Below are 12,482 nucleotides of genomic sequence, written 5' to 3'. Positions count from 1 at the left end.
ATTCAATAATATTAAAAAGCTATCTGAATTTAAAATTAAACTGGGGCTTCTGTATTTATATGTGTAAAATCTGGCAACCCTAGTTGAGCGAAGTGTCTTTTGTGTGTTTTGTTGTCCCCTCCACACCCTTTTTCCTTCCTTAGAACCTCTGACAACTTTGAAAACACTTATGTACAACTAGAAAGTGCATTTGAGAGGTATAATTTGAGAGGCATAATGAACATTTTATATAGGTTTGATATGCAAAATATTTTCTCAAGGGTTTCACATTTTTCCCCTCATTTCAATCAAAAGGGCTTTCAAACATTCTGGACTTAGAATAGTTTGTTACCCTTGTGTCTTTTCTACTACAGGCCACATTTCTGTAGCTTTTCACGAACTTTAGATTGTTTTGCTTTCAATCCAGTAAGAACCTCGAAGAATGGAGGTAAGGAAAGATAGTAAAGTTTAGATCTCTTTTTAGCAATTTATTCAATAAATTATAGGGTGCCTGTCAAGTGATAAAAGCCACAACCCGGACATATTCTAGTGTCAAGAACAGAGTTCGACACAGTAGCTATTTTGTAAGTTTCTGTAGAAAGCAGGAGTGAATAAATGAATAACGAAATGAATCAAGGAGAGTAGCTTCTCTAAGGTACCCAGAGATTCAAAGCCTAGAATATCAGAGCCAAATTTCAAATTTTGCTGGATAGTTCCTGAACTATCACACTGGGCGAGAACAAAGGGAAATGATTAGAATGAACAGGATGACAACGGGACGAGGCCGCGGCCAATTCTGACCCCACTAGGCTTCCGTAGTAAGAAAGGTCCTGAAGTCATTTCCGCGCCCGCGGGCGGTAGTGACGTCACGAGTTTTGAGTCGTGCGCAGAAGTTGCCGGGACAGCTGGGTGCGGAGCGCGCGCGCGGGACTTTCGAGCGTCCGGCCCGGGAACCCCACCAGCCATGAGCCTCTGGGCGGACAAGTACCGGCCCTGCTCGCTGGCGCGGCTGGACTACCACAGGGAGCAGGCGGCCGAGTTGCGCAGCCTGGTGAGGCGCCGGGCGGGGGCGCGGGGAGGGCGGCCGGGCTCCGGCGTTGGCCCCGCCGCCGCTGGAGGTGACGGCTGCTGTGGGGAACAATAAAACAGTGAAGGGGAAAGGGGGTGGGGTGGGGGCGAAGGTCGTGCGGGTAAACAAGGATAGGCTGGCTGAGAACGGTCGTCGGAGCCCAGACCAGTCCCAGATGGAGCAAGAAAACCCGGTACAGACGCGGGGCAGAGGGAACGGGTGGAGGGAACAGCAAGCACAGAGTCTCGGAGGCAGGAGTGTGCGCAGCTTCTGGGGTCCTCCAGCCGGTGTAGCTGGGTAATAGTGGGCAGAGGGAGGAGGAAGAGGAAATGGGGTGTGTGTTTGGGACGGGGTGCAAATGCAATAAATTACACAGAGGTGGGTGGGAAGCCTTCTGAAGGTTTGGAGCAGAGAAGTGACGTCATCCCACTGATTTTTTTAAACCAGCTTACTTAAAATTTCCTGGTGTCATTGTCCTCCTTACAGATGGGAAGGTATTTGGCTTATTCATTTCTAAGGTCATTTATAATTCTAAAATAGGTTGCTAATTAGGTTGTCCTTGAGTTTAATTCCATGTGGAAGACCCCCCCCCCATCCTGATGCCTATTTTTATGTTGTCGTTTATAAAATGCTGATGGCAAGGTTTGTGAGAAGCAAACCAAATTTTGTAGGGAGTGGACAGGGAAGAGGGTCTCAGAAAAATCTTGTGTCCCTGGAAGCCATTTATCCACCCCTTTTAAGGACCTAAAACCTATTACATCTGTATACTTTATTAATAGACAAATTGCATTTTCTCACAATAGCTTTCACTTCATTTTTCTTAGACAAAAGATACATTTTACATTATCTGTGGCTTTTTTGCAGAATTTGGAGTAAATGTTTTGGACAAAAATTTAATATATTCATCTTATGAAATAATAGATTTGCTTTTAAAAAATGTTTACCTTTTTATTGTTGAGTCTACAGTTTAATAAAACTATGAAACATTTAAAGCATAACCTTTATTTTTGATTAGATTGAAGATTGAAAAACAAAGGCTGCTAGTATTTGAGGGGTATGTATTATTAGTTGAATAGTGTCTTTCCTTGAGACATTTTTTTTCAGTGCCAGAGTTAGATGAGTTTACAAAGTGTTAAAATGTACTGTAATAAGTACTTCTCTTAAGATACTTATTTTTTCTATAATGGTTACTTACAGAACTTTTGCTCCACAAGATTTTATATATCCGAGGCACAGATGTGTTTTCATCATCTTTATAGCCTTTCATATTATAAATTCCTAAACCAGACTGATCATCAGTGTCACCTGGGAAACATTATAGAAAACACAGTCTTGCACTGTAATGCAGCACTGTCGGTGCTCTACTTTGTCCCCTTGCTCTTTCTTGTAAGTGCACACAGACTGACTTTCACCTCCCTGTATTTGCACTTCCTGAGGCTTTCTCTTGCTGAGACCCCTAAATTGATTTGAAATACCTGGGAGTTAATGTTCACTACTCCCTGTCCACTTTTCCAGTCTAGCTTTAACAAAGGATTGATGAGAGAGCATGTCAGACTCCATCTTCTGCACCCTTGAGAGGGGTAATACTGTGGTGTATTTTAACTTTAGCTTCAAGATCCCCAGCAGGATCAAGTCTCATGTGCCCAGAATGGTATTTAAGTTGATAATACACTCTGCCTTCTTTTCCTATTGCTTCCCTACAAAATTTTTCTTTACTTCCCAAATAGGCCAAATGCACTCAGCTCTTATCAAAGGGACTGTGTGAAAACCCAGTTTAATTTCAGTTACTAAATCATAATTTGATGGAATGAATCTAATAACTAACCAGTCTTTTAATTTAAAAAGTTCTCTAGGAGATTCTGACAGTCAGCCAGATTTGGGAGTTCTTACTTTCTAGCATATGGTATTGTATCAAGCATGTATGCTAGGTATGAATTACATAAAATTAATGCCAGGGAATAATCAACATTCCATAAATGTAAAAAAAATATGTATACTCATACACACACACACACACACACACACATATACACATATATATATTTGAAGTTTCATAGGTAGAGATACAAAATATTGATACTTAAAAAGAATTTAATTCTACCCAGAACAATTGTATGATTAGGAAAATACGTCATTGTTTGATTTTTTTTCTTTTCCCAGGTACAGTGTGGTGACTTTCCTCATTTGTTAGTGTATGGTCCGTCAGGTGCTGGTAAAAAGACAAGAATTATGTGTATTCTACGTGAACTTTATGGTGTTGGAGTGGAAAAATTGAGAATTGAACATCAGACCATCACAGTAAGCATTTCACTTTGAGCCCTCCAAATATTTATAGCAGGGATTTTCAATCCTCCTCATCAATACATTGCCCTCCCCCATTGCTGCCCCATATATGATTTAAGTAAGTATTTCACAGGTAATCGTGGTGTTCAGGATTGAGAGCTACTGATTTATAGACTTAATTATTATAACCAGCCCAAAGTCAGTTATGTTATAGAGAAATAGGAGCAACAGGAGATTAGGGTAAAATGTGGTGGTAGGGTTCATTTTAAATTACATAGAAAATCAGTGGCTCATTTGGAACTAGAACTCAAGGTTTCAAAAGCTCATTGTTCTGAGAGCAATAGTGGGTATGGAAAGAAGGATTGATTTTGAGGGAAATTGTAATCGTGGAATAAGGCAACTTGGTAAAGATTGGCAGCTGACTGTCTGGAAAAGGAGGCATGAGGCTCTGGGATCATAATAGAGTTCCTGTAATCTTGCCCTGGCTGAGCTTTCCAGCTTCATATTGTGCAGTGCATTTTCATGCTCTTTCCTTCTAGACCATGTTGAAGATCTAGCTGGAATGTCTGCTGTCAGAGTGCCCTACAACTCCATTAGAACTAATTTTCCTTCTAGTACACAGTTTGTACTTTAAGAGTACTTACTTTGTTTTGCCTTATGTTATATTATTACTAGAGGCCCAGTGCACAAAAATTTGTGCACTTGGTGGGGAGGAGGAGGGTCCCTCAGCCCGGCCTGTGCCCTCTCGCAGTCTGTGACCCTCAGGGAATGACCACCTGCTGGCTTAGGCCTGCTCCCCGGGGGGATTGGGCCTATGATGGCAATCAGACATCCCTCTGGCCGCCCGGCAGCTCTTGGGGGTTGTCCACTTGCCAGCGGGGAGCAGGCCTAAACTGCAGTCAGACATCCTTAGCGCTGCTGAGGAGGCAGGAGAGGCTCCCACCACCACCGCTGTACTGGCAGCCATCAGCCTGGCTTGTGGCTGAGCAGAGCTCCTTCCATGTGAGAGCGCCCTGACCACCAGAGGGCATCTCCCGCATTGAGTGTCTGCCCCCTGGTGGTCAGCGTGTGTCATAGTAACCAGTCATTCCCAGTCCTTCTGCTGTTAGGGTCAGTTTGCATATTACCCTTTTACTATATAGAATACAGGCCTGGTGCACGGGTGGGGGCTGGCTGCTTTGCCCTGAAGGGTGTCCCAGATCAGGGTGGGGGTCCCACTTAGTTGCCTGGCCAGCCTGGATGAGGGGATGATGACTGTTTGCAGCTGGTCACACCCCCATCAGGGTGGGGGTCCCCACTGGGGTGCCTGGCCAGTCAGGTGAGGGGCTGAGGGCCGTTTTCAGGCTGGCAGGTGACTGAAGCTCCCAACCTCTCCTTTTTTTCTTTTTTCTTTTTATTCTGGGATTTATTTACCTTCTATAGCTATCACTGGAACTGAGAGCCGGCTTTAGCTCTGAGGCTCGGCTCTAGCTCTGAGACCTCGGCTGCTGAAAGCAGGTATCTGGGTTTGTTTGGCTTCTATAATTGAAACACTGTTGCAGCTCCAGCTCTGAGGCCGGCTGGCTGAAAGCAGGTTTCTGGGGTTTGTTTAGTTTCTATAATTGCAACATGGTTTCTTAGAGTGCAGCTCAGAGGCGGGCAGCAGCAGGCAGGGAACCTTGGCTTCCTCCATCACTGGAGCAAGCAAGCCTCCTGTTCGCTTCAGCTGCCTGGCTGCCGGCCGCCATCTTGTTTGACAGTTACTTTGCATATCGCCCTGATTAGCCAATGGGAAGCGTGTTGGAGGTATGGTTAATTACCATGTTTGTCTATTACTAGATAGGATAGCTTTTACATCTTTTACTTTGACAAAATAGTATTTATTTTGAAATTATATAGGGAATATTGCATATTCATTTTCATATCCTTCATAGCCATTGCTATACTGTCTTATACATATAGGACATTGAAAAAAAATGCGTGCTGAATGACTGAATGGTAAGTAGTGTTATTAGAATGTTTAGGATGATAGATTTTAGGCCAATGTTGATTAGCTTGTGTTTATTTAATTTTTAATCTTTATTGTTGAAACTATTACATATGTCCCCTTTTTTCTCCCATTGACCCCTTATTGCCTAACCTCGCCTCAGGCCTCCACCACCATATTGTCTGTGTCCATGGGTTACACATACAAGTTCTTTGGTTGATCTCTTTCTACCTCCCCCCTACTCCTCACCACCCCCTCACCCCCACCTTCCTCTGAGATTCCATAGCCTCTTCCATGCTTCTGTGTCTCTGGATCTATTTTGTTCAACAGTATATTTTGTTCATTAGATTTACATATATGAGTGCGATCATGTGATACTTGTCTTTCTCTGACTGGCTTATTTTGCTTAGCATAATACTCTTCAGGTCCCCCCATGCTGTCTCAAAGGGTAAGAGATCCTTCTTTTTTACTGCTGCATAGTATTCCATGGTGTAAATGTACCACACCTTTTTTTGTTGTTGTTGTTGCCTGGGGGGTAGGGGGAGAGAAAGAGGGGGGGAAAGGCTCCTGAAGGGAGAGTGCCCACAGCTTTTTTATCCACTCATCTACTGATGTGCACTTGGGTTGTTTCCAGAAATTAGTTATTGTAAACTGCTCTGCTATGAACTTAGGGGTGCATATATTCTTTCTGTTTGGTCTTTTGGGTTTTTTAGGATATATTCCTACAAGTGGGATCACTGGGTCAAATGGAAGTTCCATATTTAAGTTTTCTTTTTCATATTTAATTTTTTGAGGAAACTCCATACTGTTTTCCAGAATTGCTGCACCAGTCTGCATTCCCACCAACAGTGAACTAGTGCTCCCTTTTCTCCACATCCTGGCTAGCACTTGTCATTTGTTGATTTGTTGATGGTAGCTATTCTGACTGGTGTGAGGTGATATCTCATTGTTCTAATTTTCATCTCTCTGATGATCAGGGACTTGGAGCATTTTTTCGTATGTCTCTTATCCATCTGAATGTCCGCTTTGAAGAAGTGTCTATATAGGTCCTTTACCCACTTTTTAATTGGATCATTTTTCTTACTTTTGTTAAGTTGTATGTGTTCCTTATATATTTTGGATATTAACTGTTTATCAGATATATCATTGCCAAATATGTTCTCCTATACACTGGGCTCCCTTTTCATTTTGTTGATGGTTTCTTTCACTATGCAGAAGCTTTTTTATTTTGACTTAGTCCCATTTGTTTATTTTCTCCTTAGTTTCCTTTGCCCTAAGAGATGTATCTGCAAACATATTGCTATGAGAGATGTCTAAGATCTTTATGGTTTTATGATTTACATTTAAGTCTTTTATTCATTTTGAGTTTATTTTTGAGTATTGTGTAAGTTGGTATGTAGTCTCGTTTTTTGCATGTATCTGTCTAATTTTCCCAACGTTTATTGAAGATACTGTCTTGACTCTTTGATTAGTTTGTGTTTAGATACATTGAGTTTGACATATATCCTGGTGGAAATTCTTATAATATATGCAGGGAAAAATTTAGTAAGAAAAGTGTGGAATCTGTAGGAGAAACTTTAACATAAAAGGACAAAGAACAAGAACTGATCAAATGGAAAGATGCAGTATGTCTCAGATATGTGGCTTAATATTTAAAAGTATCTGTTTCCTCCAGTCAGACTGTAACTTTCAATGAAGATTAATTAAAATCCAATTGTTTTTTAATTGTATGAAGTTCTTAAAGTACCTATGAAATAATAGATTTTTGATCCTGGCTAAAGTAACTTAAAAAAATTCAGAAGTGGGACTGACATGAACAGATATTAAATCATATTTTAAAGCTACTATAATCAAAATAGTATTGTATTGGCATGGGTACAGAGAATTAGGTCAGTGGAACTTAATAGCCCAGAAATGAGATAGAGGATCTATTTCAGATCAGTAGGAAAAGGGTGAGTAAGCACAACGTGCTAACCTAAAAAGTTGAATTTCTGATACCTAATGTATAAAGATAAAGTCCAGATGAAGTAAAGATTTAATTGTTAAAGTGAAACACTAAACTTTTCAATAAAATTTTTTAAACAGCCTATGGATCAAGAACACCTTTTGACAGAAAACATAGACGCTATAGAAAAAAAAAATATATATATATAGATAGATAGATAGATAGGTAGATATGCTATCTAATAAAAGAGAAACATGGTAATTAGTGTACGACCACTACCCTTCCCATTGGCTAATTAGGGGGATATGCAAATTAACTGCCAGCCAGGATGGCGGCCGGCAGCCAGGCAGCTGGAAATGAACATGAGGCTTGCTTGCTTCAGTGATGGAGGACTCCAACGTTCCCCGCCTGCCGCTGTCGGCCTCTGAGCTGCAACTCTAAGCAACTATGTTACAAATATAGAAGTTAAACAAAACCCCAGAAACCTGCTTTAGTAGCTGGGCTTCAGCCAGCAGGATTGCAACATTGTTTCAAATACAGAAGGTAAACAAAGGCTAGAAACCTGCTTTCAGCAGCAGATGCCTAAGAGCTGGAGCCTCAGAGCAAAAACTGGCCCACAATAAAAAACAAAAGAAAAAAGGGAGCGGTTGGGAGCTTCAGTCACCCGCCAGCCTGAAAACAGCCCTCAGCCCCTCACCCAGACTGGCCAGGCACCCCAGTGGGGACCCCCACCCTGAAGGGTGTGTGACCAGCTGCAAACAGCCATCATCCCCTCATCCAGGCTGGCCAGGCACCCCAGTGGGCACCCCCACCCTGATCCAGGACACCCTTCAGGGCAAACCAGCCGGCCCCCACCTGTGCACCAGGCCTCTATCCTATATAGTAAAAGGGTGATATGCCTCCCAGCACTGGGATCATCGGAGCCACAAGGCCTCCCGGTACCGGGATCAGCGTGACAGGGGGCAGCGCCCAAACCCCCTGATCGCCCTGCGGCTCTGTGTGTGACAGGGGGCGGGCCACAACCTCCCTATCCTCCATGCTCTGTTCGTGACAGGGGAAGGCGCCCCAACCACCTGATCAGCCCTGCTCTGTGCCTGATGGGGGGAGCTCCCCAACCCCCTGGTTGCCCTGCGGCCCTCTGTGTGACGGAGCGGCACCCCAAACCCCCCCACCCACGGGCCCTGCTCTGTGTGTGACAGGGTAGAGCCATGACCTCCCCATCGGCCCTGCCCTGAGTGTGACAGTGACGGCGCCCCAACCCCCTGATTGGCCCTGCTCTGTGGGTGATAGAGGGCGACGCCCCAACCGCCCCCCACAGGCCCTGCTCTGTGTGTGACGGGGTAGAGCCATAACCTCCCCATTGGCCCTGCCCTGAGTGTGACAGGGTGCGGCGCCCCAAACCCCTGATCCGCCCTGCTCTGTGTGTGACGGGGTGGTGCTCCAACTCCCCTATCGGCCCTACTCTGTGAGTGACAAGGGGGAGCTCCCCACCCCCTGATGGGCCCTGCTCTGTGCCTGACAGGGGGGAGCTCCCCAACCCCCTGATCGACCCTGCTCTGTGCGTGACGGGGGAGCTCCTCAACCCCCTGATGGGCCCTGCTCTGTGAGTTACAGGAGGCAGCGCCCCAACCCCCTGATCGGCCCTGCTCTGTGCGTGACATGGGGTGGCGCCGCAACCTGCCCATCAACCCTGCCTTGAGTGTGACATGGGGCGGTGCCCCAACCCCCCAATCAGCCCTACCCTGAGCGTGACTGAGGGTGGCATCGCAACCTCCGATCCGTCCTGCTCTTTGCATGACAGGGGCGGCGCCCCAACTCCCCAATCGGCCCTGCTCTGAGCCCAACCAGGGGCTGCACCTAGGGATTGGGCCTGCCCTCTGCCACCCGGGAGCAGGCCTAAGCCAGCAGGTCGTTATCTCTCAAGGGGTCCCAGACTGCGAGAGGGCACAGGCCGGGCTGAGGGACTCCCCCCCCCCCTCCAGTGCACAAATTTTTGTGCACCGGGCCTCTAGTGTGTGTATCTATCTATCGATCGATCGACCGATCGATCAATAGATAGATACACACACATACTTGGAAATATAGGAATTTTTGGAATTTGCATGACAAGATAACACATAAAATCAATAGGAAAACGAGTGATTATAAATATTTGAAAGGATCATTTTAGGTAAAAGATTTTATAAACCAACAATGGAAAAGACAAAAACCCGGTAGCAAATGGAATAAAAAACAGTCACAGAAGAGAAATATAAACAGCCAATAAACATGTAAAGATGTTGACCTTTGTGATAGTCAAGGAAAAGCAGTGTGAATCTATTACATATATTCTGTTATATATACTCTCTTATATTTCATATCTTATAATGTGTATTAACTATGGTACATATATGTGTGTATACACATTTAAAATATACTGATCACCTGGCAAAAATTAAAGTCATGATGTAATACTTAATGAAGATGGGGAAAGTTCGGGAATTATATTCACTGCCAGGAGAAAAAGGAATTGCTAAATATTTTTTTGGAAGGGAAACTGATTACACATATAAACACACATACGTAATAGAAGTATAGGAAATATCCTTGTCAATCGAACAAATTCTTTATTGGGAATCTATTGCCATAGAAATGAAAGCAGTGTAGGAGACTTGTGCAAGAATGTTAATTGTGGAATTGTTTGAGAGGGCAAAAAGCATTAAATAAAATACCCATCAATATAACTTGTTTTTGGGACACCCATGTTATAGATTCAAATGCAACTGTAACACCCTATTCCACTTGTCTGACAGGGATTGCCTAGTTGTATTGTTAAGTAGGAAAAGCAATACAGTGAAATATGTTTGCCTCTTTTATTTTTGACCAGAAATACTGATACTGTGTGTGTGTGTATATTTGTGTATTTATTTTTCTGTGTTATGGGAAAGGCTGTAAAGGGACATATATAGGTTGTGTGCAAAGGTGATCTGATAACAAAATGGTTTGGAGATTTTTGGAGGTAGAGGAAAAATGTAACCTCAATAAAACAGGCTGTGTATGATGTAATTTGTATAAATGTTTATCTGCACAGTAATAAAAGAATGGGATTAAGTTAAAACAGGGGTAGTTCTCTAAAATTTTATTTTAGTAAGCATGAATTGTTTATAATAGTAAAAGCATAATATGCTAATTAGACCGGACAGCTGAACAACCTTCTGGAAGTCATTCCAGACAAAGCTGCGGTGGCAGGTTCCAAGGCAGAGGCGGTTAGGAGCGATCAGACAGGCATGCAGAGTGGTTAGGGGCGATCAGGCAGGTGGTCGGGCGATCAGGCAGGCAGAGCGGTTAGGGGTGGGCAGGCAGGCAGGCAGGCAGGCAAGCAAGCAGATAAGGGCAATCAGGCAGGCAGGTGAGCAGTTAGGAACCAGGGTCCCAGATTGTGAGGGATATCTGACTGCTGGGCTGAAGGGCCCTTAACTGGCAGTCAGACCACCCCCAAGGGGTCCCAGATTTTGAGAGGGTGCAGGGTGAAGGACACCTCCCCCCCCCTCCCCAAATGCACGAATTTCATGCACGGGGCCTCTAGTATAATAAAAAGAAACAGTGAAATACAGGAAAGAGGAGAGCTAGCCAAATAAATGAATGTTAAAAACATCTATTTTCTTTGTCCACAGACTCCATCGAAAAAGAAAATTGAAATTAGCACTATTGCAAGCAATTACCACCTTGAAGTTAATCCCAGGTAAGCTGCTACTGTATAAAAATAAGCATTTTTATTATTTTTTGTTAATCCTCACCCGAGGATATTTTTCCCATTGATTTTTAGAGAGAGTGGAAAGGAGGGAGGGCAGGAGAGAGAGAGAGAAAGAGAAAGTAATATTTATGTGAGAGAGAGATATAAATTGGTTGCTTCCTGCACATGCCCCAACCAGGGCAGGGGAACGAACCTACAACCCAGGTACATGCCCTTGACCTGGAATCGAACCTGAGACCGATACTGTACCACTGAACCACACCAGCCAAAGCTAAATAAGCATTTGCAGAACAATGATGTTCAGATTCTTTTTTTTAAAGAGTAGAACCCTTTCTTAAAGTAAAATCATGTATGAAAACACAGTGTATAAACAGATAAAAGTGAAGCTGCCTAGTGTGGATTAGAGAGCCTAGACCAGGGGTGGGCAACCCCTGGCACATGTGCCAAACATGGCACGCCAGTAACTTTTGCTGGCACACGAAACCCTATCTTATAATCTTCCATTTACAATTTTTTTCTTAATATCGACTTTTTTATTTTTCAGATAAATTCAGTGTAGGTGCATCTTAGATAAATAAATAATTTTACATAACAAGTTATCTTAAAGACCATAGACATGGATTGACGAGAGAGGGGAAGAGCAGTTTCTATGCCTCTGCCTTAACTCTCCCTGCCTTCCTAGATCCGACCAGTGTTTTGGTTTCATTCACATATGCTTGTGAATCTTTGTTCTCAGTGATGAATTTTGTTAAGTCTCATAATAGGAGTAGCCTGACGGATGAAAGTAGTAGCTCGTGCATATCTCTGAAGGTCACGAAATATAAACCTGAGGTAAAATCGCTGGCATCAGTGATGCAGCAGGAAAAGTCCCACTGATAATATCAAATGGAGTCATAAAGTTTTCTGTCGGACTATCAGTGTACATGTACACATTAAAAAATAAATGTATTTTTCATCCTCATGTACTGTGTGTTTGTCGCTTGAATGAATTTTATTATTTCTTCAAGGTTCTTCACATACGTACACCTTAAGAGATATCAAGTAGACGTAACATGTTCTCAAAAAATTAGGGTTGGCACGCAGAAGAATTTTGAGTCAGAGATTTTGCTGGTTTTGGTACGCACTCACAAAAAAGTTCCCACCCCTGGCCTAGACCCTCTCAATTTGCCTTCTCTCTGAGAATCCCTCATTCAAGTAATTTTGATAATTAAGTTTTCTTGCTTTACAGAGCTTGGTGTTTTACACAAAGTAAAGTACATAGTATTTAAAAAATTATTAACTAATTCAGAACTAATGAGCAAGACTGAACGGAGCAGGAGGAATAAGATTATAAGCTAATATGTATTCAGTATAAGGTACCCTGAGAAGAATTTTACATGGATTATTTAGCCCTCAAAACAATCCTGATAGCTATTATTATTATTACTAGAGGCCTGGTGCACAAAATTTGTGCACTTGGGGGGAACCCTCATCCCGGCCTGTGCCCTCTTGCAGTCTGGGAGCCCTC

At 43.3% G+C, this 12,482-nt stretch overlaps 1 protein-coding gene across 2 annotated transcripts in view; it reads left to right on the top strand.

Annotated features, from left to right (window-relative positions):
• The first annotated feature begins 847 nt into the window (after positions 1-847).
• RFC3 (replication factor C subunit 3) overlaps positions 848-12,482 on the top strand; it is a 36,982-nt gene continuing 25,347 nt past the window's right edge. The window contains exons 1-3 of one of the 2 annotated variants that reach the window (XM_059684430.1): positions 848-1,030; positions 3,209-3,346; positions 10,896-10,963. In XM_059684430.1, coding sequence (XP_059540413.1) covers positions 944-1,030; positions 3,209-3,346; positions 10,896-10,963 — 293 coding nt within the window. In that variant the 5' untranslated portion in view covers positions 848-943. Of the gene's footprint in view, positions 1,098-3,208; positions 3,347-10,895; positions 10,964-12,482 lie in introns of both variants that reach the window. The other variant, XM_059684431.1, reaches the window with a different exon arrangement.

This window comes from Myotis daubentonii, chromosome 2 (genome assembly GCF_963259705.1).
Source record: "Myotis daubentonii chromosome 2, mMyoDau2.1, whole genome shotgun sequence".
Lineage (NCBI taxonomy): Eukaryota > Metazoa > Chordata > Mammalia > Chiroptera > Vespertilionidae > Myotis > Myotis daubentonii.
Note: the sequence above shows the minus strand (reverse complement) of the source record. Positions and strands in the feature narration are given on the sequence as shown.